The sequence below is a fragment of the Cavia porcellus genome, unplaced genomic scaffold (genome assembly GCF_034190915.1).
Source record: "Cavia porcellus strain 051 isolate PalLab524CR breed Dunkin Hartley unplaced genomic scaffold, mCavPor4.1 scaffold_7, whole genome shotgun sequence".
In the NCBI taxonomy this organism is placed as follows: Eukaryota; Metazoa; Chordata; class Mammalia; order Rodentia; family Caviidae; genus Cavia; species Cavia porcellus.
Genome location: NW_026947490.1, coordinates 15,284,743 through 15,311,913, shown reverse-complemented (window position 1 = coordinate 15,311,913; position 27,171 = coordinate 15,284,743). Strand labels below are relative to the sequence as shown.

Genomic DNA, 27,171 nt, shown 5'->3' with positions numbered 1-27,171 from the left:
AGTGTACACCACCATTTCCAGAATAATTTTTTAAAAGACTAAATATTTAAATTTCCATTGTATATATAAGCCATGCATAGGCATCAATTGACATTTCCACCTTTGGCTATTATGAATTAGGTTGCTATGAACATGGGTGTGCAAGACCCTGCTTTCACTGTTGTTTTTGTTTTTGAGTTTTTGTGTGTGTGTGTGTGGTACCAGGGATTGAACATCATGACTACACACTCGCCACACAGGCGCTTTATGCCAGTGACATAAATCCCCAGCCCCTGCTTTGACTTTTTCCAGGTGTATACACAGAAGTGAAATTGCTGGAACATACAGTAATCCCTATTTTTAATTTTTTGAGGAACTGCAATATCATTTTCCATAATAGCCATACCATTTTATGTTCTAATAGTGCATAGGGTTCTAGTTTCTCCACATCTTTAAAACACCTGTTATTTTCTGTTTTTTCCCCCTCCATAGTAGCCATTCTAATGTCTGAAACTACTTCACCATGGTTTTGTTTTTGCAGTTCCTTTATGCTTTAGTGGCACTGAGCATCTCCTAATATCCTCGTGGCCATCATTATTTTTTATTCTGAGATAGGGTCTTGCTAAGTGGCTAAATAGTACAGTCTGGGCTTGAACTTTGTCATTCTGCCTCGGTCTCTGAAGTGCTGGGATTACAGGCATGTACCACATGCCTGGCTCACAATATTTTTAAGTAAATCCCAGGTAGCAGGTCTTTTACTCATAAATATTTTGGAATGTTCCCTAACAAAAGAATATTTTATTTTTAATTTTTATTTAGTACTGAGAATTGACCTTTCGCTTGCCAGGCAGGCACTGTACCACTAAGCTATATCTCCAATCCCATAAAAGACTATTTTAGAACCACAAACCAGTGTAATAATCGCACTTCGCACAATTAAACTTCTTATAGGTACTGTGGCCCTCAGACTCCACAAGGGGATCTACTTAAATTAGCTTTCCATATCTTCAACAACAGAGATAAGGTTCAAAAAGAGGAGAAGCAAGCTCAAAAATTAAAGTTTGCTAAATATCAGTCTGACCTTTTAGCAGTGGCACTCAGAGCTCCCAGGACAAGAAATCCACAACAAGGTGTGGCTGCCCGAGTCCTGCCCGGACCGTGCTTCAAATGCAGCAAACAAGGACACTGGGGAAAAGATTGCCCTAACTGGGGGCTGGGGATTTAGCTCAGCGGCATAAGTGCCTGCCTTGCAAGCAGGCAGTCGTGAGTTCGATAAAAAGGAAAAAGACAAAAAAAAAAAAAAAAAAAAAAAAGACTGCCCTAACCCTGGCATCCCTCTAGGACCCTGTCCATACTGCAACTTTAAAGGGCATTGGAAGAGCCACTGTCCTAGCCGCCAGCGAGCGGGTAAGCCATCCTCTAATCCCTCACCCTCACAGGAGACTCTGTCAGTGCCAGATTCATCGCTCACTGACCTGCTCAGACTTGCTGCAGAAGATTGACGGGGCTCGGGGCTCACAGCCTCCACTCTGGTAACCTTGTCGGAGCGGAGTCTCACTGGAGGTCTCAGGTAAGATAATATCTCTGCTTGTGGATACGGGGGCGACTTATAGTGTACTTCCTGAATTTTGAAGACCTTGTAGTAAGTCCTTGATTTCTGTTGTGGGCGTTGACGGCCAGCCTAATCAACCTTTGCAGACTGGGCTTGTCCCATGTAGATTCCAGACTCTTTTCTTTACCCATAGCTTCCTAGTAATCCCAACATGTCCCACGCCCCTTTTAGGTAGAGACCTTCTTCAAAAACTTAATTTTTCCTTCACTTTCTCTCTCCCCACAACCCTAATCCTCCAAACAGCCTCACAGTGCATCGCAAAGCCATTCCCTCCCCTTTCTCCTTCTCTGGTTGACCCCATGGTTTAGGACACATCCAATCCCACTCTGGCTACACATGCCACACCTGTTTTAATCCGTCACAGGGATCCCTCAATTTTCCCTGTGTTCCCCAATGCCCCATAGCTCCCCAACATTTAAGGGGGTTTAAACCTATAATTAAGTGGCTTTTAGACAACGTTTTTCTTAAACCTACCTATTCACCCCACAATACTCCCATTCTCCTGGTACTCAAGCCTGATGGGTCCTATTGCCTGGTACAGGACCTTAGGGTAATTAACAGTGCTGGTACCCCCACTCACCCAGTGGTGCCAAATCCCTATACCATGCTCTCTCATATCCCTCCCTCCACCACTCACTTTACAGTTATAGATCTTAAAAATGCCTTCTTCACTATCCCTCTACACCTTGATTGCCAAAACCTCTTTGCATTTATATGGACTAACCCAGACACTCTCAGGTCTCAACAACTTACTTGGACAATGCTCCCCCAAGGGTTCAGAGATAGTCCCCACTTCTTTAGTCAGGCTCTCGCTACTGACCTCACAGAACTTGATCTCAAACCTAGTGTTCTTCAACACATAGATGACCTTCTATTATGTTTTCCGGGGCTGGGGATTTAGCTCAGCGGCATAAGCGCCTGCCTTGCAAGCAGGCAGTCGTGAGTTCGATCCCTGGTACCGATAAAAATGAAAAAGACCAAAATATATATATATATAATGTTTTCCATCCCATATGTTAGCCATACACCATTCAGTCAGTCTGCTTAATTTCCTTGCTAGTCCTGGATACAGGGTCTCTCCTGCTAAAGCCCAGATAGACTCCCCAAAAGTCAAATAGGTCTTGCTCTCACCCCAACCACTCGCTCCATCATCTTAGATCGTAAGGCAATTCTTCATGATCTCCAGGTGCCCACAGCTAAACAGCAGGTTACATCTTTCCTAGGTCTAGCTAATTTCTTTCGTCTCTGGATTCCTAACTTTGCAGCCCTAGCTCAACCCCTTTACAAGGCCGCTAAGGGTCCCTTATCACAACCCCTGGACCCTACTAGGCCCATACATGCCTCCTTTCATAAATTAAAAGAGGCTCTCCTAAAAGCTCCAGCTCTTACCCTTCCTGATCCCACCCAATCTTTCATCCTATACACTACTTGTCAGGGCCACAACGCTATAGGTATACTAGTACACAAAAAGGGACCTTCTTTTCAAGCAGTAGCTTACTTGTCAAAACAGATCACACAGTAAAAGGATGGGCTCCTTGTCTCCAAGCTCTTGCAGCTGCAGTCCTCCTGACACAGGAAGCTAAAAAGTTCACATTAGGGCAATCTATTACAGTACACTCACCTCATCACCTACGTGAGTTTATCTCACATAAGGTGCTCCCTGCCCTAATGACCCCTTCTCACCTTCAACAGGTACACTTATCTCTCTCTCAAGACCCTTCCATCTCTATTGCAACTAGTGGTCCTCTAAATATAGCCACCTTACTTCCCACCTCGGAGGGCCACCTTCACCATGACTGTATTGAGGTCTTACAGATGACTCCCACCCCTTTCCCTCACATCAGTAGCACACCTCTCTCTTTGGCCTTTGACACATGGTTCATAGATGGCAGTTCAACAAACACAGACAACCAAAAAAAGGCAGGATACGCAATAGTTAACCAGTCAGAAGTTATAGAAGCAAATCCACTGCCACCTGGCACCTCGTTGCAGAGGGCAGAACTTATTGCCTTTACAAGGGCTCTTCCACTATAAAAGACAAGATTATAAATGTATACATTGATTCAAAGTATACATTTAGCATTTTACACTCTCCTGCCTCTATCTGGCAAAAACGGGGTTTTATTACCACTCAAGGAACCCCCATCATTAATGCTCCCTTTATCCTTAAACTTCTAGAAGCAGCCCAACTTTCAAAGCAGGCAGCAGTTATTCATTGTAGAGGACACCAAAACTCTACAGATCCTATTGCTCAAGGCAATGCCTTTGCAGATTCACAAGCCAAGTTAGCTGCACAAGGGCCCTGCCCTTCTCATCTTCTCCCGTTAGTCCCAAACAGTCTACCTCAGCCTAATTATTCACCAGAGCAGTTACAGCTACTTCATAAACCAGGTTACACACAAAACACTCAGGGATGGATTTTTCAGGGATCTAAACTTGTTCTCCCACATCAACAGGCCTTAGACATCATCACTGACTTACACAACTGTTTTCATATAGGATCACAAGTCCTATACAAACTCTTAGCCCAATAGTCACACATCCTTCTCTAAAAGCTATCATTCTTAAGATTACTCACACCTGTGATCTCTGTGCCAGGACCTCTCCTCAGGGACATATGGCACCCCCTTCCTTTCCTACCCATCCGTTTCGAGGACACACCCCTGGTTAGGACTGGCAGATAGATTTTACACACATGCCCCGCCACAAGATTCTCAAATATCTTCTCACCTTTGTTTGTACCTTTTCAGGATGGATAGAAGCCTTTCCCACAACCAGGGAAACTGCTGATGTAGTTACCAAAGTCATATTACAAGAAATCATTCCAAGGTTTGGTCTACCTCAGAGTATTCAGTCAGATAATGATCCCGCCTTTATTTCTCAGATCACCCAACAGGTAATCCTCAAGCTTACACATCACCTGGCACTTACACATCCCATATCATCCACAATCCTCAGGAAAAGTAGAAAAGGCAAATGGCCTCATAAGACACACCTTACAAAACTCACTTTAGAACTACACCAACCTTGGCCTAACTTTTGCCCTTAGTCTTAGCCAAGCTCAGGGCACTTCCCTGGGCTCCTACTTTCTTGAGTCCTTTTGAACTTATGTACAGCAGGCCATTCTTACTCCACAATCTTCCTACTCCCCAAAATCTCCCTCCTCTGGCTGACTATGTCCCAGTTCTCTTCTTCCTCCAACACCTGTTGCAACAACATGCTGATCTCTGCCTCCCACAACCCTCTGGAGAGGCCAAACCAGATCCTCCCATATCCCCAGGACATCTAATTTATCTCAAATGTTCTAAATCCACAGGACCACAACCAAGGTGGAGTGGCCCCTATCTAGTCCACTTGGCTACCCCTACAGCGGTCAAAGTTGCTGGACTCCTGGTTTCACATCACTCAGGCTAAAAGGTGCCCTTCCAGCCCTAAATCTGATCATTCTGAGTGGTCATCTCATCTTCTGTCGCACATCCATTTCCATTTCACAAAGGCCTCACAGCCACAGTTAACAGGCTAAGTCATGTTTTGTTATCCACTTTGGTTCCTAATTTCTTATGTTCTATATTTTTACAGCAGGACTCTTGACAGTCTTTCCTAAAGACTCCCACATCGTGCGTAAGATAATCTTCATAATGTTCTATATGATGACTGTCACAGTTCTTTCTATCCTCAGCTGTCTGGTTAAATGTGACATCCCTGAAAGCCTAATCCCTTACCTTCCCTATACTGGTACAGCCATCACCTTCCCTGCTCCCCCTATTTTTTCCAGTTCAACTCCTGGACCGGAGACAAGTTTTACACACCTACCCTCTTAACTTTTATGCTTTCAGATGCAGGAGTAATCACCTCTCATAACATCACTCCTCCTAACCTTACACTTATTTTTCAGAATTCTACTTCACCGTGACAATGATCCTACCTCAACGTCATCCTGATATAATGACATGTCTAAATCAAAGGCACCTTTCCTTCTACCTCACCTGGGTCCTTAAATATGACAGTGCCATGTCTCCTCATAACATCATGTCTCTCTGTTTTTCCAGCCTAACATACGTGCATTCACCAGTGAAGTTGTCCTGGCTAAAACACCTGGCACCAGTGTCTACCTGGGCATCAACTGTCATCTAGTCGATTCCCCTAGACTCCAGTACAGTGCCCCCTGCCAGCAGGAAGTAGTTAAACAGAGAAATCTTCGCCCCTTTTCATAATAATCATAAGATGGGATATGAAAGGGTTTTGGCCCAGACAGGACACTGTAGCCAGGAAAGCCTCAACCGGAACCTCCCCCGCCCCTAGAGATTTACCTGTGACTCTATCTCCCCCCACCCTTAAGAATCTGCCCTTGGTGCCAAACGTGTGCCAATGAAATACCTGTGCATCTTTAATGGCCTAGGGCACTACCCTAACCTTAGGCTACTTATATACCCCCCACGCCATGTGTTTGCTAGAGAGATCGCCAGACTCCAGTGGTGGTGGGGGTGGGGGTGTCTGTTATCTCTCTCCATGTTCTCAGAATAAAGGCCTCTTTTGTTTTATATTTCACATCTCTTGGAAATAATCCTATCAGTCCCCAGCTCTGCTCCCCTAAGGGTAGTCCCTTTTTTTCTTTCTTGGTACTTTAGCCTTTTCCCTGAGCTACATTCCCAGCCTTTTTGATTGAGTGAATGATTGATTGGATACAGAGCCTCACCAAGTCACTGAATTGTCTAGGTGGGACTCAAGAATTTTCAGTCCTCGGGGCTGGGGATTTAGCTCAGCGGCATAAGCGCCTGCCTTGCAAGCAAACAGTCGTGAGTTTGATCCCCAGTACCGATAAAAAGGAAAAAGACAAAAAAAAAAAAAAGAATTTTCAGTCCTCCTGCCTCAGCCTCCCAGAGTGCTGGGAAGGCCCTCCTGAGCTCTGCCCTTCAGCTGTCCCTTCCTGAGGAAGTTCTTCCCTGAACTCTGGCCTTACCCGAGGGAATTCCCTGTGGAGCCTGACCCCGAGCTCTTTCCTGCGGAAATGCCTCTTGGAGTTCTTCCCTGGCATCCCCATCCGGAGGCGTCTTGTTTTGCAGACCCCGCGGAGGACCCAAAGCACTGAGAAGCAGGTTGCACCGCCCCTGCCTGCCCCGCAGGAGACTTCTCACTTCTCAGGCTCCCCGGGTGCCCAACGCTGCCGCAGCCTCTGACCAGGGTGCGGGGGTTAAGCTTCTCGGGCTCCTGGGACCGCAGCCACTCTGCTCCTGACCCCCTTGCCTCTTCCGCTCGCCGCAGCAGGGCCATGGCCTGGAGTCACTGCCCAGCACCAGCCTACCCGGCTGGGCGCGGCTCTCGGAGCCCTGCAGCGGCGCGTGCAGAGGCTGCAGCAGCTGCAGGAGAGGCACCAGGCGCAGCTGCGGGATCTTCAACAGCTGGCACGGCAGCTGTGCAGGGAAAACCTGCAGGCGCATGTGCCCGCAGTGCATGGTGAGTGTGGCCTCGGGCTTGGGACTGGCCCAGTCCGTACAACATTGTCTTTTAAACAGACCCTATGTTTCCAGTTCAGGTCTCCAAACTGCTAGTACATCTGAAGAGAAAATAAATCTGGGGCTTAGCGGTAGAGCTCTTGTTTACTATATGCCAGGCCTTGGTTCCATCCCAGGTACTGGAAAGAAAAAAAAAAGTCACTCTGGCAATGTCAAGCAACTATTGGCCAGAACTAAGAGCTGCATAATAATATTTAGGGAGCTCTTTGTGCCAGACACATAGTTAATAATATTGAAAACTCGCTTAATCTTGATACTTCCCTTGTTCCCATTTTCCAGACAAAAAACAGGCTCAGAGCAGTCCAGTAACTTGCCCAGAGCCAAGCAGCCAGTAAACTGCAGAGCCAGACACCAAACCCAGGCAGGCATTCTGTCCCACAGGAGGGGAATTTCCTGTTTAGCCCCTGTAGAGTTTGGGACTGAGTTTGCAGTCCCTCTGCTGCTAACTCCCAGGCTCTTTCTAAAGCTCTATGGCCCTTATAAGGTACTGCCTTGGGGAGGGGGTTAAAATAAAAGATTCACCAAGCTTCTCCACACTTAAAAACCCAGGGTGGAGCCCAAGCTACGGATGCTGCACTCATGGGGGAGGTTCAGAAAGGTGCCTTCACAGTACCTCTGTACTGAGGTGTCTCAGATTGACAGCCTGTAGATTGGCCATGACTCACAGGTGGGATTTGTTCAGCCTCTACACTGCTTTAAAGTAATTTCCAGTCTTTGCTGAAGGCTCAGTAGATCTAGCAGCCCTGGGTTTATATCCTCAGAGAGGTTAAGTCAGCTGGAGTTGAGTGTAGCTGCTTCAGGAGACACTGAGACTGTGCTTGGGACTGTGAAGGACAGTGTGGGGGTTGGTTCGGTTCCGGCTCAGGCCTCAGTTCTCCATGGAGCCTGCTGGGGCTTTTGGCCTGTCAGTATCTCTGTTCCCTTTCCTCCATTCAATCCCTGTCTCTTCTGAATTTACCTCCTGCTTTTCCCATCTCCTCTTTTCTCTTTCACATTTATTGTCTTTCTGCCCCATCTCTCTGTCCCTGTCCCCAATCCTATCTCTGTGTCTCTCCATCTCTCTCTTCATCTACATCTTTTGGTACCTTTTATGTCTGGGTCCCTGCCTCTCCATGTCTGTTCTCAATCTGTCCCCTATGTGTCCCTGCCCCACATCTCTCTCCCCATTTCCCTGCACTGCTTCTCTCCTGTCCCATGAATGTCTCTGTCCTTGTATCTGCTTCCCTGTCTCCCTGTATCTTTCCACCTACATTTTGCTATTTCTTGGAACCCCCTTCCCTCGCTGACCGTCCTGATTCCCATCATTTCTGTCTGTCCCTCTGTCTACCCCCACTTCCTTGTGTTCCCTATCTCCACCACTTCATACCTTGGGTGTTCTATCTAGCTGCCTAGTCCTGAGGAATCCCAAACTTTCACCATCATCTGTGGAGGGTCTGACATTGCCGTGGTCCTTGGCCAGGGCCCTGCCTCTCCCACACAGGATGTCAAGCCTGTGCTCCTGGAAACCCAGACACCCAGGGCATAAAGACCAGGTAGACAGTGTCAAGGGACAGAAGGTAAAGAAGAGAAGTCATCAAACTTGGGCCTTGCCCAGACTCATTTCCTGGGGAGGGCCACTTGCCACCCTAAGTGCCTGGGTCCCACTCCCCACTCCTTGGGATTCCCGGAACTTCATGACTGACTGGTACCCCTCATTTCCCAGGGTGCTTGGCCCCTGCTATCTGCAGCTCAAATCTTTGCAGTGAAGCAAGCCACACAGAGCAGAACACAGTCTTGTGTCTGGGGAGCACTGAGCCTGTTTCTGACGAGCCTGGGCCAACCCTGCTGCTGAGCTCAAGACACAGCAGTGAAACAGCATGGAACAACCATCCCTCCTCCCACGGTGCTCACATAAAGGTGAACTAGTAAATCAACAAACTACCTCACTTCAGACTGTGAAGACTGAATCAAAACATGATTGAGAGGAGGAAGTGGGGGGCTCTTTAAGGAGGCAGAATTTGAGCAGTAACCTGGGTGGTAAGGGCTGGCGTGGAGGGGACATGGGCCAGTGTTCCAAGAACAGGGCTGTAGAGGTCTTACCATCTAGGGCAGTGGTGGCAAGCCTTTTAGAGTCCAAGTGCCCAAACTGCAACTCAAAGCCCACTTGTGTACTACAAATAAACCTGACTGCTCGCCTGCTAGGGCAGTGCTGAAGCAACTTGGCTTATGTGTTGACAGGGCTGCCATAGGTTCACCACCACTGAACTAGGGCATCAGAGCAAGGAGGGAAGTGTTGCTTTGGGGAAAAGGGGTGGGGCAGGTGACTTTAGATATGGAGAAGAGGGAAGCTGTCATTGAGAAGAGGGGAGAAAGGGAACCAGACAGGTGTCTAGGAAAAAATCTTCCAGGCAGAAGTAGTAGCTAGTGCAAAGGCCCTGGGGTAAGGAACAGCAAGGGAGACCATATGGCCAGAATAAACCAAGGAAAAAGTCAGAAGTGGCAGAGGCAAGTTCACAAAGGGCCTTGTGGGTCATGGCTGACAGCTCTGGCTTTCCCCTGGAGTGCAGTGCAGCAAACAGATACTGTTGAGTCAAGGAGGACCCTGTTGTGACAGGTGTTAACAGACTCCTGTGGCTGCAGATTCAGATAGAGTGGGGTGGATGGGGAAGCAGAGAAAACAGAGAGGATGCTGCTGCCATAGCCCAGGTGGGAGAAGATAATGGATGAAGCAGGACAAGGGGGTGCATGCCTATAAGACTGCAAGCTTGAGTCATACCTGGGCAATTTAGTGAGACCCTGTCTTGAAAGGGTTGCTGGCCCAGACCGGACACTATAGCCAGAAAAAGCCTCAGCCGGAATTAGGGAGCTCCTGCCTCCCCCGCCCCTGGAGATTTACCTGTAACCCTATACCCCCACCCTTAATAACCTACCTCTGGCGCCAAACTAAAATTAATGGGCTACCTGTGCATCCCTAATGCCCCTTGGGGTCCACCCCAGACCGAGGCTACTTATGTGCCTCACTCCACGTGTTCCAGGGAGAGATCGCCAGCCCCGGGTGGAGATGCCACGCCCCAGGGGGTTGGGGGTGTCTCTCCCCACATTCCCAAAATAAAGGTTACTTATATTTTATACTTCTTATCTTTTCAGCCACCACCGCTGGCCAGTCCTTCCCCTCTCCTTCCCCTTTACAGACCTATCAGTCTCAAAATTTTAAAAGGCAGTAGGAATATATCCCAGTGGTAACACCATCCCTGAGTTTGATCCCCAAAAAGATGAAGGGTGTGGGTGAAGGGGTGAAATTCTGGGACTCTTCTGGAGACTGCCCATTAGAAGGGCAAGAAGAGGAAGGTAGTCACCCAGGCCGAGATAATTTTGGCAGAGCAGGCAGCAGCCACCCTAGGTGTGAGGCTGACCAGGGCTCTGGGCTGGCTCCAGAGGGTCTGTTGACAGACCTGCCCTCTAGGCACTGCTAGAAGGTTTACGCAGTGTGGAGACTGAGAATCGGACTTCACAGACTGCCTGGTTCCATGTTTTAGTTCAGTCACCCATTTGCTGCTCAGATAAACAAGCCTAACCTCTCTGGGCCTGAGTAAATGCTGGGTAAAGTATATGCTAATGTTTAGGAAGAAGACAATATTTATACAAAATCATTCCTCTAAGACCTCTGCTATAGGCAGATCATGCACAAGGAGTTGGGGCTGACCTCAGCCCTGACTGGCCTGGTCTGCAGGTCCAGGAGAAGGCTCTGTCGCAACAAGAGTCAGTAACAAGACCTGTGGCAGCTGGGGATAGTGACTTATGCCTGTAATCCCAGCACCGAGGCAGACTGAGTCAGGAGAATTGCAAGTACCACCTGGGAAACTGATAGGGACCCTATCTTGAAATAAAAAAATTAAAAAGAGTTGGGTGTAGCTCAGTGTGAAGGCCCTGGGATCAATCCCTAATACTGCAAAAACAAATCAAAACGGTGCCCGTTTTACTACAGCTCTTTTGCCCTGTTTCTGCTTGTCTTTCCTCCGTCTCGTGCCTCACACCGTTTCCCGTGGTTGTCTCTTTTTCCTCACCCCATGCTGGGCATCTTCAGCGCCTTCATCTGCCAGAGCTGCCTCCAGCATCTCCACCCCCACGTCGCACCAAAGCGCATGCGCCGTCAGCGCCCCGCCCTCTCTACCCCCATCCCCCTTCGGCGTCTGGGCCTCGTTCCCTTCTTTCTGTCTCCCTTTTTTCCCCAGTCGGGTTCCCTGCACCAACCCCCATTACTCCCGAGCCCTCCTCAGTCTCAGCCCAGGTCTCCAGCCCTTTCCAGCAGAGGTAAGATAGGAAGAGGGGAGGCCCCCTGAGAAGGGGGGGTAAAGCATCCTGCATCCCGAGATAAACAAACCCCGGGAGGGGGCGGCCTGGACTGAGGGGCCTGAAGCTGGAGAAGAATGGGGGGCTGGGCCTGAGGGAGGTGATAAGCGCTAACCTATCATCAGAGATTCCCCTGATGGGTAACTGAGGTTCCAGTGGTTGCCCAAGATCCACAGCTGGGAAGGCGGGGGCCACTTGCCACCCTGGGATCTCTAGGGGCTCTGACCCCAAGCCTATGGGGCGCCCTCTCTAGCAGACCTCTGCCTCCAGGGTTTGCCTGCCAGGCCATCCCCAACTCTGTCCGAAGATCATGACTAAGACAGATCCTGCCCCGATGGCCCCTCCGCCCCGAGGGGAGGAAGAAGAGGAGGAAGAAGAGGATGAAGTTGTCCCAGAAGCCCCCAGCCCCACCCAGGAGCGGCGACAGAAGCCTGTTGTGCACCCCTCCGCACCTGCTCCGCTCCCTAAGGACTATGGTAACCACTGTTCCCACCCTGGAATCTGGCCTGTAAACTTGGGTGGCCAGGGAGGGTGGGCTGAGCTCTGGTAGTGGCAGTGGTGGGGGGATTCAGAAGGCAGTCCAGAAGAGTGTTGGCTGCAGAACATTTCATTAATTTCATTCACTTATTGGAGAATGGACTTGGAATAAACCTAGTCTTTGATTCATGATACATCATTCAGTCATTTAGTCATTCAGCAAACATTTCTTGGAAGCAGCTATGAACTTAACTTGGCTTATAGTAGGAGCAGGGACCTTAGCAGCAGAGTGATGCAGGTGTAGTCTTTTTTTTTTTTTTTTTTTTTGGCTTTTCCTTTTTATCGGTATCAGGGATCAAACTCACGACTGCCTGCTTGCAAGGCAGGCGCTTATTGAGCTAAATCCCCAGCCCCTCAGGTGTAGTCTTTGAGAGAAATCACAAGCCTAAGTAACCACGCCAGTAAGTATAAAAATATTAATATATAATTCCAAAACGTGGTAAGAATTGTATTTATCAAGAACAAGAGTTTTCAAGAGCTCTTAAAGACATGATTTTCCTTAGAACATAATGTTGGAGGGAGACCTGAGGGTAAATTGGGGTTCATTAAAAGAGGAGTCAGGAAAAGGGCATCCCAGGAGAGGTGACTACAAGAGTAAGAGTTTTGAGGCAGGAGCTGAGGGCATTATCTTGGAGGAACTGGAAGTATCTAACGATTTATCAAGCAGTTCTATGGAGGGCGGTTATCCTGTGCCAAGCCCTGTGCTGAGTGGTGGGGAGTTAATGATGAGCCATCTAGGTACTACCCCTGTTCATAAAAGAAGGGATACTAAAGAAATGCTCAGATGAGTTCAGATTGGAGTAAGTGCCATGAAAATAAGAAATGGTGGAGATACAGTAATAATGGCTGTGGGGCTTCCTATTTGAGACCAAATAGTCTGATGAGTCTTCTTGATGAGATGGCATTTAGGGTAAGGCCCAAAACATGAAGAGGAATCAGCCATAAGTCAGCTGGAGAAAGTGTTCTAGGCCGAAAATAGCAAGTGCAAAGGACCTGAGGCAGAATTGAGTTTCACACAAAAAACTATGGAGCTGCCTTTAGGGACTGATCAGAGCTGGGAGTGGTGGTGCACACCTGTAATCCCAGCACTCAGGAGGCTTAGGCTGGAGGATTGTTGCGAATTCGAGACCAGTCTGGGTTACAAAGTGAGCATATAGCCAGCCTGAACTGCATAAGGAGACTCTGTCTCAAAAAGATTTAGAAAAAGAAAAAAGGACTAATCAGAGTCGGGGTGGGAACTGGCGTGGGCCAGATCTAAAAGGGCCTTAAAGATCACACTGAGAATTTTGGGTAGATTCTAAGCTGACAAGGGGAAAGAGAGAGACAGAGACAGACAGAGTGAGTGAGTATGTACATGCAGGCATCATGGGGGCTCGAAAATCTTCCTTTGGCTTCTAGGTAGAGATAGATATGGGGGAAGGCTTTAGAAGATGTTAGCTAGGAATCCCCAGCAGCTGTAAGGTTTAGAAATGCACTAGATTCAGTTGGCAACACCAAGAAGGAGCAGGGAGATGGCATCTATGGGTGTGTCACTTAGTAGATGTAGATCAGAAATTCATTTCAGTCTGATGGAAAACTAAGAAAATTGTGTGTGTGTGTGTGTGTGTGTGTGTGTGTGTGTATACCCCAGGAGACTGGAAAAGCCTCTTTGGAACTGTGGCTGGGGCCTGTGGCCCAGTGGAGAGTCTAAGGGTCTGTCCTGCTTGTAGGGCCAAGGGTTGGTCACAGAATATAAAGAAATCTGGAAGTGTGACCTAGGCCAGAGAGAAGGCTAGGGTGGGCTCCAAGAGGAAATTGCGTGTGCTTGTTGAATTTGTACTTTAATTCAGCAGAGACTGACTAAGCATTTACTGCAGGGGGCCGCTGCACCCACCCTGCTGCCGGCGTAAGGGAGTGAGCAAGGCAGAATAGGAAGTGTTTGCAGCCCAGTGAGGGTGACAGGTGAGAAGGAAGAGAAAAAAAGAGGAGGAAGAGAAGAAGAAAGGAAGATAAAGGTGTAAACACACTGCCTACAGCAGTGATACGTGTTTAGAAAATTTAAAACAGGAATGGGGAAGGGTAGGGCTGCTGGTTGCCCCAGGGTAGTTTGGGGAGTCCTTGTCTGAGGAGGTGGCGTTTGAGCCACAGTCTGTAAATCCATGTGAAAATCTGATGGGATGTCCAGGTGGGAAAATGGCAAGTGCGATGAGACAGGACTTGCCTGGCACATGGGACCATGGTGTCTGGAGAGGAGGAGGGAAAGGGACCGCACAGAGAAGTGAGGGGCTAGATCACGCAGAGCTGGGCCCAGTGTGCCGTGGTGCGGACTGTGGTGCGGACTCTGGCCTGTTCTCTGGGCAGGAGGAGCCAGGGGAGGGCTCTGAGCCAAGGAGATCTGTGACGTGAAGACTTTGAGAGGGAGCCCGCAGCCTCATTCCAGAGACACCTTCCGTGAGGCACTTCCCTGGGCTGTGTATGATCTAGTCAGTTGTTTACTCATTCAGCACACACTGAGTTCCTTGGGTGCTGACATTGCTGCTCCTCAGAGTCTGATGGGGAAGGGGGTAGAAGAGCCTCTGGGCACCATCCTGGCTGCTCACTGGCTGGGTCCTGCTCCATCATGGCAACATCATATATAGACTGTACAGTATTTGAAAAAAAACCCTGAGGATTGATTTATTTATTGCAGTACTGCAGATTGAACTCAGGATCTTTTGCACTGAACTGCATCCCCAGTTCTCCCACCCTCTCTTAAATATTTGAGACAGGATCTTGCTTAGTCGCTTATGCTGGGCAGGAGCTTGTGGTCCTCTTGCTTCAGACTCCCAGAGTGCTGAGATTCCAGACGCCACACCCAGCTCAGAGTTTTCTTAAAGACCCAGACTTCTGGCTCCCTTCCTGCTCCCTGGAAATCTGGCCAAACTGTGTACATACGCTGCCAGCGAAGCAGAGCCCGAACAGCAACAGCAGCATCCTGGGCGTGCAGACTGGAAGGTGCTGGGCTGTGTATCACACTCTTATTTCAAGGGCAGAATTTTTTGCTCTGTGGAAATTGCCTTTTCTTTTCCTTTTCCCTTTCCTTTCTCTCTCTCTCTCTCTCTCTCTCTCTCTCTCTCTCTCTCTCTTTCTTTCTTTCTTTCTTTTTCTTTTTTTCTCTGTCTCTCTCTCTCTCTCTCTCTCTGTCTGTCTCTGTCTGTCTCTGTCTCTGTCTCTGTCTCTCTCTCTCTCTCTCTCTCTGTCTCTCTCTCTTTCTTTCTTTCTTGCGAGATAGGGACTCCATGTAGTTCAGAGTGGGCTTGAACTCATGTTGCTCAGGCTAGCCTCAAACTCATGGCAGTCCTGCCTCAGCCTCCCAAGGACTGGAATTACAGGAGTATGCCACCACGCCCAGCTTCTTTCCATTTTTCAAAACATACTGGTTATCCAGATTTTTATGTGATTCTGAGACCTGTGCCATCCACACAGAAAATATGTGTGGGTTGACGATGGCTTCTGTGCCACTTGTTTGAGACCCTGTTTTAGAGGCTCTTAAAGTCAATGATCTTGAGTTCCTTTGGCTCAGGATGGAAGGGAGGGTGACCTTAGACCTCTTTCCTACCCCAGCCTTTACCTTCTTCGATCCCAATGATCCTGCGTGCCAGGAGATTCTGTTTGACCCCCAGACCACCATCCCGGAGCTGTTTGCCATTGTGCGCCAATGGGTACCCCAGGTCCAGCACAAGATAGATGTCATCGGCAATGAGGTAGGAAAACTCGGGAGACCGGAGAGGGAGGGATGTGGTCTACCACATGCTTGGGTAACCCTGTGCACGGGTACTCCCAGATTCTGCGTCGAGGCTGCCATGTGAATGATCGAGATGGGCTGACCGACATGACACTACTCCATTACGCGTGCAAGGCTGGTGCCCACGGAGTCGGTGAGGGCCCAAGCCCCAAACCACACCCCCAGTCCCCACACCCTTAAAACTGCCCAAAAGCCAGGCTCTCCTGAAGGCTGAAGCAAGAGTTTAAGTTTGATCCCAGCCTGGGCAACTTACTGAGAGTGTCTCAAAATGAAAACAATTCGAAGGTGGTGGGTTCACGTCCCAGTACTGGACAGATAAAAATAAACCCGTCACTCAGAATTCAGTCCCTAATACTCCCACCTGGAACCCAAAATATAAGATCCCTAAGTGTAGTTGGTTGGTGAGCCTGCAAGCCCTCCCCAGGCGCTGGGCACGTGCTCCTGCTCGGGAGGAGCCTTCTGAGGTGACCTGGGCTGTCCCGCAGGGGACCCCGCGGCGGCTGTGCGTCTCTCACAGCAGCTGCTGGCCCTGGGCGCCGACGTGACCCTGCGCAGCCGCTGGACCAACATGAACGCGCTTCACTACGCGGCCTATTTCGACGTGCCCGACCTTGTGCGCGTGCTGCTAAAGGGCGCGCGACCCCGAGGTGAGGAGAAAGGTTCTGGAAGCAAGGAGGAGGACCTAGGGGAAAGGGTGGGGACGTGGGGTGGCGGGCACGACCCAGGCCTGTCTGAGCGAGATGGTGACAGACGCGAGGCGGGCATGGGAAGGGTAGGTTGGGTGGGGGCGGGGCCGGGGGCGGGGCCAGCGACTGGGGGCGGGACTCTAGGCGAGGTTTTGGGAGGGAACCCTTCATAGAGCTGGGAGAGAGTATCCTAACACCCTGGGATGCTGTGGCCAGAGACTCACAAGTGGCGGCCAGCCTGGGCAATTTAATGATTTAGCCAGACTAGAAATAAAAAAGGGTGGGGATGTAACTCAGTGCGAAGGCCCTGGGTGCAGTTTCTGGTACCGCAGGGGGAAAATGGTAGGAGAGCTGTATTATTTCCACTTGGCTCACCTAGAACTCTGTTCTTACCCCCTTCGCAGTGGTGAACTCCACCTGCAGTGACTTCAACCATGGCTCAGCCCTGCACATCGCTGCCTCCAACCTGTGCCTGGGAGCAGCCAAATGTCTGCTGGAACATGGCGCCAACCCAGCGCTGAGGGTACGTGGCTCTGGGCTCTGGTCATCTTCCTCCTCCTGCTCCCTCTTTCTCTCCCTCTCTCTCCCTCCATCTCCCTCCAACGGATCTCTGCATAGGACAAGCACCAGGTGGCATTTCTCGATTCTTAAAATACTACAAACACCATCTTTACATTCAGCAAATGAAATGATAGGTGTTCTTTAATGTTCATTATATGTCAGGTTAAGTCTGTTATAACCCTTGTTTTACAACAGGGAAATTGAGGCAGAAAGATGAAAGGATTTGCCTAAGGACATCCAGCAAGGAATATGTTTTCTGTCAACCCTGGCCCATTCCATGGCTGTGTTGTACCAGCAGCATTTTGAGAGCATGGGGAAAGTACTGTGGAGTTGGGCCCTCTGTGAATGACTCAGGTCCCTCATAAGCTCGCAATATATCATGACCCTTGACCCTTCCATGACCAAGGCTCATCCTCAATACTAATTACTCTGCAACATCCCCAGTACTTTATCTTGGGAGCACATGGCCTGTGCCCTTGAAACTATGCCTTCACTTCATTCCAAGTTTGGCATCGTCCAACTATGCCTTCTCTTCATTCCAGAGTTTGACCACTGATCCTGTAGAATAGCACTGGAGCCCATTCTCAATGTCATCTGCCTTCCCACTATAGGCTTGTTTATACATTTGAAGTCTCTAGGGTTGTAACTTCCCCAAGACCTACACATCAGCCTCATTCCCTATTGGTTCCACATGTTCCTCAATTCCTGGGCACAGCCCTGGTCACAGGAGTGAACTTCTCTGGGGTCTGCACCTCAATGCCCTACCTCTTATTCTCATGTTGACCCATATGACATGGTCCTATCCCTGCTTACCCAGATTGGTGTCCATGGGAGCGTTGCCACTGAGTCCCTGCCTTTCTCTTCCAATTGGTCCACAGAATCGAAAGGGACAGGTGCCAGCTGAGGTGGTCCCAGACCCTATGGACATGTCCCTGGACAAGGCAGAAGCAGCGTTGGTGGCTAAGGAGCTGCGAACATTGCTGGAGGAGGCTGTGCCACTGTCTTGTGCCCTCCCCAAAGTCACATTACCCAACTATGACAATGTCCCAGGCAATCTCATGCTCAGTGCACTGGGCCTGCGCCTAGGAGACCGTGTGCTACTGGATGGCCAGAAGGTCAGAGATTGGGATGTGGAAGGGGGTGGGACTCAGCCCCTCATCCCTCAGAGCCGGGTCCTGGAACTTTGTACACACTGTCCTCTTTGTCTGCCCACCCTCACACAGTTCTTCACACAGTACTTTATTTCATCTAACAGTGGTTCTATGAGTTCTTCCTTTGTGCCCCACCCTGTGGTGAGTTTTTGGTTGAGTGGGGAGACAGATCCATCCTCTGAGAGTGACAGCCTAGAGTAGTCATGGCTGAAACATAAGCAGTGATCAGCACAGCTGTGTGCATCCATGGTCCCCCAGTGTCCCGAAGTTCCCAGTCAGGTCTATCTCTACTCTCACATAGGTCAGGACTTTAGGACAGTATAGATCAGAGTGCCTGAGGCAGGAGTGGTTTTAGCTGGGCTGTTCTAAGAAGCCTTGCCTGAGAAGATGATTTCCAAACTGAGATAGGAAGGAGCTCACCTTGCAAAGATACCGAAGCAACAGGTTTCAGGACCTAATGGGAAGAGGCAGTGTGACTGGAGAGTTCTGGGAGGTTTTTTTGGTAGGGTTGTGAAGAGGTCAGAGGGACTGGATTACAGCAGCCCTGCAGGCCTTTGGAAGGAATTTGGATTTTGTTTGTTATACAGTGAGAAACTCTTCAAGTCACATTTTGTTTCCTAATCAAGAATTCTGCATGTGTTGCCCCCAATCCAGAAAAGCTTTCTGTGAATAATCTAATCAAATCCACTGGATGATTCTGAAAGGAGGGTTGACTCCTCCCACTTTACACCCCAGAAGACTGTAAGAACCTCTGAGAAGTGATGCCCTTTGTCCAATGACATGTAGTACCTATCCCTGCCCCCTACAGAAGCAGCACAGCAGTGTTTGCATACTTAGGGTCAGCGACTGGCCCTGTTCCATCTCAGCTTTGCCACTAACCAGCCAGTGATCACAGTTTTCTGGGTAACAGTTTCTTCACCTGTAAGTGGAAATGATGATAGCCCCCATCTCAGGTGGAGGTGGTGGCTCTTAGAATAGAGCCTCATTTAAAAAAAAAAGCAAGGCCAGGGATATAGCTCGGTGGCACAGCACCTGTCTGACATGCGCATGGGCCTGATTTAAATTCCTGGTACCAAAAAACAAAACAGAAAAACAAAAAAACAGAGCCTGTGTACACTTAAGTGTCTTTGTGTGCCAGGCACTATTCTAGACCCCACCAAACCCTCCTAAGTCAGTAGCTCTTTTTTAACTGTGGTAAGAATCAAACCTAGGGCCTTACGCGTGTTAAACTTGATTCTACTACTGCAGTAGTAGAATCCCAGCTGCAGTTAGCTCATTTTATAAACAAGGAACTTGGGTAGAATATGTGCTTAGTATTCATGAGGATCTGGGTTCAATGTGCATAAGTTGGGGGTGGTAGAGATATGAAACTGAGTCATGGAGGTGAGGGAGTATCATAAAAGATATAACCATAGTTATCAAGGACTCATTGGAGTTAAGGAGCTTTATATGTGTTTAAAATGTGTCCCCACTATGGGTGCGTACCTGTAATCCTAATACTCTGGGAGGCTGAAACAATAAGACCTCAAGTTATATCGTCTAGTCTGGGTAATTTAAGAACCTAATGAGACTGTCTTAATAATAAAAAAGGGCTGGGATGTAGCTTGGTGAAAAGGCCCTAGGTTCAATCCTTAGTACCACCATCACCAAAATAAAATTGTGCCCCTCCCCACCAGGTGTGGTAGCTATTGCCTGTGATTCCAGCTATTTGGAGGCTGAAGCAGGAGGATCACAAGTTTGAGGCAACCTGTGAAATATAGTGAGAGCCTGTCTCAAAATTTGAAAAATTAAAAGGTCTGGGGATGTAGCTCAATAGTAGAGTGCCTCTGAGTTCAATCTCCAGTAACCGCCCCCGCAAAGTATCTCACACCAGCTACCCCTAGGGGTGGTTTGCTGTCCCTATTTTCTTCTTCCCCCTCTTTTTTTTTCTTTTAGATAAAGGTTTCACTGTGTAGTGTAGACTGGCTTATATAACCCAGGCTGACCTCAAACTCACAGCAGTCCCCTTGCCTCAGCCTCCCACGTGCTATGATTACAGGCATGTGGCATCATGCCTGGCTTGCCATCCAGGTGAAGTCCCCTGATCAAAGTTACACCATGATAATAGCTTATACTTCCTGCTCCCTTACTTAATAGCAGGCCTCATTCTGAGGGATTTAATTCCTCTAGGACAGCCTTGTCCAGTAGACTTCATTGAAACAAGGTCTCCTGTACCGTAGGGGCTGGGGATTTAGCTCAGCGGCATAAGCGCCTGCCTTGCAAGCAGGCAGTCGTGAGTTTGATCCCTGGTACCGATAAAAACGAAAAAGACAAAAACAAAAAAACCAAAAAAACCAAGGTCTCACTTAGAGTATAACTTAATAGTAGGGAATGTGCTTAGCATATGTGAGGCCTGGGTTCATTCGCTGAACCTCGAATTGACCTTGAACTTAGAGTCTTCCTACCTCAGTCTCCCCAGTGATGAAACTATCAGCATGTACTACCTTGCTTGGTTTTGAGTACTCTGTGATGGATCTGGGTCTGTGTTCTCCAAGAAAATAGCTACAAGGCACTTGTAGCTATTGAGTACTTAAAATTTGGCTAGTATGAGTCAGGTGTGGTGGCACATGCCTGGAATCACAGCACTTGGGAAACAGAGGCAGGAGGATCACCATGAATATTAGGCCAGCCTGGGATACACATTGAGTTCAAGGGCCAACCTGGATTACGTAAAGAGATCTTGTCTCAAAACAAAACAAATATGGGGCTGGGGATTTAGCTCAGCGGCATAAGCGTCTGCCTTGCAAGCAGGCAGTCATGAGTTCGATTCCCGGTACCGATAAAAAGGAAAAACACACACACACATACACACAAAAAATCCAAAACAACAAAATAAATTAGGCTGGTATGACTGGGGAAATGAAGTTTTAATTTAGTGGAAATTCAGCATGTCATGATTGGGAAATGACTACTTACTGTACTGGTCTGGGCAGGTCTATAACAATCCTGTAAGGTGTGTGTATTTCCTGTTCCCACTCTGAAGATAAGGAAATTGAAGCACAGAGAAGTTAATTCAGGGGCTAGGGGTTTAGCTCAGCGGCATAAGCACCTGCCTTGCAAGCAGGTGGTCGTGAGTTTGATCCCCGGAACCGATAAAAATGAAAAAGACAAAAAAAAAAAAAAAAAGTTAATTCATATAGCTCGTAAATCATATTGGGGCTGAGATTTGAGCCCAGGTTTCTGTATCCACCCCATCTGCTGCCTATATGCCAGTGATCAGTCATGGTCTCCCATTGTCCCTTTCCAAGCTATGTTCTCTCTTGTCTCTCCAGACGGGCACACTGCGGTTCTGTGGAACCACAGAGTTTGCCAGTGGCCAGTGGGTGGGCGTGGAGCTGGACGAACCTGAGGGCAAGAACGATGGCAGTGTTGGGGGTGTCCGGTACTTCATCTGCCCTCCCAAGCAGGGTCAGTCCTACTGTGGTCCGAGGGTGGGGATGCTGGTGTCTGGGGAAGGGGGCCAAGGAATGAGGGCACAGTCAAGTGCAGGAACGTGGACGATGCCAAGCTCAGGCTCTGTCCCCTCAGGTCTCTTTGCCTCTGTGTCCAAGATCTCCAAGGCAGTGGATGCACCCCCCTCTTCTGTCACCTCCACACCTCGGACTCCCCGGATGGACTTTTCCCGAGTCACTGGCAAAGGCCGAAGAGAACACAAAGGTCAGAGGGTGTGGGAAAAGGATGTCTTGGAGACACTGTTTGGGTAGCTTAACTTCTGTGACTCTGTTTTTCCTCAGGACCAAACTCCAGTTCTAGAGTATAAACCCTGAGTTCCTGACACCTGTGACTCAGTTTATGCTTTGACTCAGTACTGGCCCCACTCCATTCTTAGAAGGACCTGTGGCCTACTATAATGTACTTTTCCCTCAGGCTCAAAGGTCTTCTCTGATTTTAGTGAAAAATCTGTTTCTGGGGATTCCTGTTTCAGGGGTTCCTTGCTTTTGTGACTAGATTGGTGCTAAGGCCTAAGTCTTCCTTGTTTACTTATTTTATGTTATGTTTAGACCATTCTCAAACTTCTGGGTTCAAATGATACTCTTACCTCAGCTTCCTAACTTTTGGAACTACAGGATCATGCCATCTTTCCAGCACTCCTTTATTGAAATTATTTTATACTGCTGAGGGTCACATTCATTCAGGACTTTGCACATTGTTTTAGTTACTTTCCTCTCACTGCTGAGACAAAATAACTTGAAAATTAAGGAAGGAAGGTTTATTTAGCTTACAGTTTGTGGAGGCAGGTTGGTAGAGGGGCAACTGTTTATGGCAGTGGAAGACCGCAAAAGACCGCAACAGAAGCAAAAGGGGAGGAGCAAGCTTCTTTTCTTCTCTTACATCGTATACAGCTGTGGCACTCATACACCCAGTCCCAATACTAGACAATGAACCATTCACAAACTCTGCATTCAGCCACCTCCAAAAAGCCTACCATCCTTGACCACATGAGGCTTTGGGGGGACATCCAGACAGTAATCATAATACGCATGCTAAACAGCACTGAGCCAGATCCCCAGCCATTCCCTTCATTTTAGTTTTTTTGTTTTATGTTTTTGTTGTTGTTTGTTTTTGAGACAGTGTCTTATTATGTAGTTGAGGCTGGCCTTGAACTGTGTAGCCCAGGGTGGCCTCGAATTCATGGCTATCCTGCTGCCTCAGCCTCTTGAATGCTGGGATTATGGGTGCGTGTCACCATGCTTGGCTATCTTCCACATTTTATTTATTTTTTCCAATTTGATTGCTCCAGGATGCACCCTGGGTAATTGGAATTTTTATTTTTTGTGGGTTTATTTACTTATTTTAGTCCATTTTGTTTCAAGGAGAAAAAAAACCTAAGTTTCAAAACACATCAATTAAGGCAACAATGGTACATACATTGTGCATTGTCATCCCCAAATCATTCACCCAGAGCACAAGACACCTGCATTCAATTGTCCAAACAATACCAGCACAAATCTTTCTCTTCAGTGAATTCAGAGAAATCAGTAGAGGGGCTGGGGGTTTAGTTCAGTGGCTTAAGTGCCTGCCTTGAAAGCAGGCAGTCGTGAGTTCGATCCCCGGTACCGATAAAAAGGAAAAAGAAAAAAAAAAAAAAATACAGTGAATTCAGAGAAATTAGTTTATATATATATATATATATATATATATATATACACACACACACACATATATACATGTTGTTTTATTTAGCTTCTCACACTAGTGAGACAATATGATATTTACACATCTTATTTCACTTAATAAGTATGGTCTCAAGTTGCATCCATTTACCTATAAAAGTCTCTAGTTTATCCTTTATGGCTGAGTATTATATAAAAATACCATATCTTTTTTAGTCACTCCTCAGTGGATGGGCATTTCAGTTGTTTCTAAGATCTAGCTATTACAAATTGTGCTGCTCTAAACATGGGTGTACATATATCGCTGTTATCCTCTTCATTTTAAAAGGAGAATTTCTGGGTTCTTGACTTTTCCTGTTTTTCCTTTAGCTTTGAGAAAAGATTTTGGGGTTCAAGTTCTGTGACTCAGTTTCCCCTTACTCCTAAAATTGCCCTTTTTAATTCTGCAGCATCTGGGATTTAGTTTCTCTTCAAACTCAAACTCTTTCCCCTACCCTTAGTTCTGGAGAAGGCTCTGGAATTCTGACTGGAGCCAGGACAGACATTGGGGTCTCCCAGGTGGCATGAGTCCCTGAAGTTGGCATCTGGGGTCTGACCCCCTCTCTGTCTTCAGGCAAGAAGAAGTCCCCATCATCGCCATCTCTGGGTAGCCTACAGCAGCGTGAAGGGGCCAAGGCAGAAGTTGGAGACCAAGTCCTTGTGGCTGGCCAGAAGCAGGGGATTGTGCGCTTTTATGGGAAGACAGACTTTGCTCCTGGTGAGGATGGGGACTCTGGGCTGGTGGGCAGACAGGGCCTAGAGGCAGCCTGACACCCTCTTGCTGCAGGTTACTGGTATGGCATTGAGCTGGACCAGCCCACAGGCAAGCATGATGGCTCTGTCTTTGGGGTCCGATACTTCACCTGTCCCCCACGGCATGGGGTCTTTGCACCAGCATCCCGCATTCAAAGGTGAGCCCAAACTGTGACCCCCAAGCCGGGGGGCCATTCAGAGTTCTGGTCCACCCCCAGTTTCCTTCTTTTGATCCAGCAAGACAGTGTAGTTACCCTGCACTACCCTAGCTGTCATCTCTAGACATCCTAGGGCTCAGCACCCAGCCAGACCTGGCCTTTTGTGGCTGACATTTCCCATTCCTATGTCTCCTCAGGATTGGTGGATCCACTGATCCCCCTGGGGACAATGTTGGAGCCAAAAAAGTACATCAAGTGACAAGTGAGTTGGGGGTTGGGATGTGGGAAGAAGTATAGGTCTGAGCATATGTGGAGAGGTCATGGGTTCTCAGGATATGTTGGTGACAATCTCTGATATGTACTTGGGGACACAAGATCTAGGAAAATGATGAGGCAGGGTCCCAAAGATGATGGGTGCTGTATGACATGGGAAAGTTAACAAGACTCTGAGAGCTGGAGGTGTATTCCTGTGGAAGAAAATTTGCCTAGTATATGTGAGACCCTGGATTCTGTCTCCTGCATTACCACAACAAAGCAAAACAAAATGGAAACAAAGAGGTCTGAGCAGGCATTAGGATCTGAGGATCCAGGCAGGTATTGGGGGATACACAGTGGATGGATAATGTTGACAAGACAGCTAGATGGGCACCAGGAATGTAGGATCCAGGGAGCATGAGTGGATGTTAATGACAAGGAGTCTGGGTGGGTATTAAGGAGATAGGGTCTGCTATCCCGTCACCTGCTGTTCTGTCCTCCTCTCCAGTGACACAACCTAAACGCACCTTCACGACAGTCCGGACCCCAAAGGACATCGCATCAGAGAATTCTATCTCCAGGTGTGTGACCAACTCTTTTCCTCTTCTCCTGCAGAATGTGCAGGGAGCAGCATTCACAGAACTGTTTGATATAGGAGTCAGGAGCTCAAGTAGGGGCTGGAAATAAAAGCTAGGAAAAGTTGTGATCAATAAGCACATCTGGAAGCAATCTCTAGGGTGAAAGACCCAACACTGACTTCTAGTGACTTCAGTCTTCATGGAACAAGTAAAGGAAACAGAACATCTCTAGTCTTTTAAAGCCTAAGAGAGCAGTCAGAGGCAGAATCCCAAACATGGAGATATATTTGAAGGGAGGGTGACAGTACCAGACATTCCTACACACTCATCACTGAGTATCTGATTCTCATTTCAGGTTACTCTTCTGCTGCTGGTTTCCTTGGATGCTGCGGGCAGAAATGCAGTCTTAAAGGCTCTGGCTACCACAGAGACACAAGAGTCTCTCCAGCATCTCCTGACACAGGAGCTCCCAGTCACCCGAGATAGAGATTCCCAGTAACACTTCCAGAATAGAGACTCCCCATTAGCCAGCCCTCGATCACTGAGGTCCCATTATTAACAAATGCCCCATGACAACCCTCCCAAAATACAGACCTTATGTCACCCCAGAAAGAAATTCCCTGAGTAGCACCTTCAGGTTAGCCCCTGTCCCCAGCCCCTCAAAGCAAATCCCCAACTAACAGATTTCCACATCACCCCAAATGATGGTAAGCCTCTCTCCACACAGTGCTCTAGAACAGAACATTCTTGAGTCACTCATCAGTGGGGATCAGAACCCTACCATTAACAAGACCCCTTCCCCCTGTTCCCCTTGAAATAAACACAGATAACAGCTCCAGAATAGCAGACCAAGTCACTATTTCTATTTAACTTCAGTACTGTCAAGATGTGACCTCATGGTCATCCCAAAACCCTTACACTCTAGACCCCCATCACAGACTCCCTCCATTAAATACAAAGACTTTGTTCTTATCCTCAAGAAAAGACCCACTTTAGCCCACTGTCACCCTCAGTTTACTGACACCAAAATAGTCCTGGAAGTGCTAATTACAGGACCCCCAACTCTTCCTACCCTCTGCACCCTCAAGAAACCCCCAGTGCCTTGTATGAAACTCACCCCACATGGCCCACAAACCCTATGATGGCCAGGCCCCCAGAAAATTCTATTTTTTAAAGTAACGAGTTCCCCCTTCAGGGGAACCCAAATTTGGAGACCCCATTCTGGGGCTCTGGGAATCCTATGCCCCAGAGTATATATATCCCCCACTCCCTTGTGCCCTCAAGTCCTAAAGCCTCTAGAAGATCCCAAAATTTGAACTCCCAGGACCCCCAAATCATGGAATCTTCAAATCCCCAGGGAATCCCAAATTTAAAAATTCTCAGTCCCCAATCCCCAGGCAATGCCAATGATGAAGTCTCTGTGGTTGGGATAGAGGAGACTGAATCAGAGTGTGTATTCCAGGCTCATAGAGAACCCCTAGCCCTTTTCACAGGCGCCCTGAGCTCCCAAGCAGGAATTTACATTCCTGGAAATTAGAGAACTTCAGTACCAAATTCACAGACCTCAAGAACCCCAAATTCCAAGAGCCTCCACCCCCAGGGAACCCCAAATCTTAAAGCTTTCATATTTAATACATGGAGGGTCCCAGAAGCCTTGAGGGGACCCCCAGTCTTGGAGCCCCGATTTCAATCTACCTTCTGGTTACAGGTCTAAGACACTAAGTCAGAGTTACTGGCCCCGTACAGCACTTGGGCCAGATCAACAGCCTGAGGGAGAACCTGGAGGCCTCGTGGGTCCAGGGCGGACCCAGGGCCCTGACCACCAAGGACAGCTCACGACTGCCCCTTCACTGCATGTCCCTAAATTCCGCATGATCCTGTCCTCTTCAATAAAGACGTATGGCCTCTTTGTGTGAAGTCATTGTTCGAGGATTATGGGGGGGGGGTCCTGCCTGTATACCCTTGCTGCGATAGGATGAAAAGGAAGACCTTTTCTCAATCTCGCCTCCCCGCGTCACGGGCCCTGAATGGCCTATTGTGAAGGAAGAACATTTAACAGGCCCTTTTCTCGAAGCCGTTCCCGAGGACCTACGCCTGAGAGTGG

General features: G+C 48.3%; 1 protein-coding gene across 3 annotated transcripts; it reads left to right on the top strand.

Moving 5' to 3' along the window:
- The first annotated feature begins 11,218 nt into the window (after window positions 1-11,218).
- Window positions 11,219-26,984, top strand: Clip3 (CAP-Gly domain containing linker protein 3). Of its 3 annotated transcripts, none has more exons than XM_003467224.4 (14): window positions 11,219-11,394; window positions 11,704-11,909; window positions 15,553-15,692; window positions 15,773-15,866; window positions 16,219-16,380; window positions 16,824-16,942; window positions 17,859-18,095; window positions 21,443-21,578; window positions 21,699-21,827; window positions 23,898-24,041; window positions 24,111-24,234; window positions 24,432-24,496; window positions 24,998-25,070; window positions 25,423-26,984. In XM_003467224.4, exons 2-14 carry the CDS (start codon window positions 11,744-11,746, stop codon window positions 25,475-25,477), a joined length of 1,644 nt encoding a protein of 547 aa, XP_003467272.1. In that variant the 5' UTR covers window positions 11,219-11,394; window positions 11,704-11,743; the 3' UTR covers window positions 25,478-26,984. The 3 variants fall into 3 exon arrangements, with proteins under 3 accessions (XP_003467272.1, XP_063108705.1, XP_013005287.1); XM_063252635.1 differs by having other exon boundaries at window positions 11,233-11,394; window positions 11,690-11,909; XM_013149833.2 differs by having other exon boundaries at window positions 11,233-11,394; window positions 11,687-11,909.
- Window positions 26,985-27,171: the final 187 nt, after the last annotated feature.

Excerpts from the sequence above, each read along its gene's own strand:
- Clip3 (XM_003467224.4), top strand. The coding sequence starts at position 11,744 with ATGACTAAGACAGATCCTGCCCCGATGGCCCCTCCGCCCCGAGGGGAG. Across the intron at positions 16,381-16,823 it reads AAAGGGCGCGCGACCCCGAG|TGGTGAACTCCACCTGCAGT; the intron begins GTGAGGAGAAAG and ends CCCCCTTCGCAG. Across the intron at positions 24,235-24,431 it reads CCAGCATCCCGCATTCAAAG|GATTGGTGGATCCACTGATC; the intron begins GTGAGCCCAAAC and ends ATGTCTCCTCAG.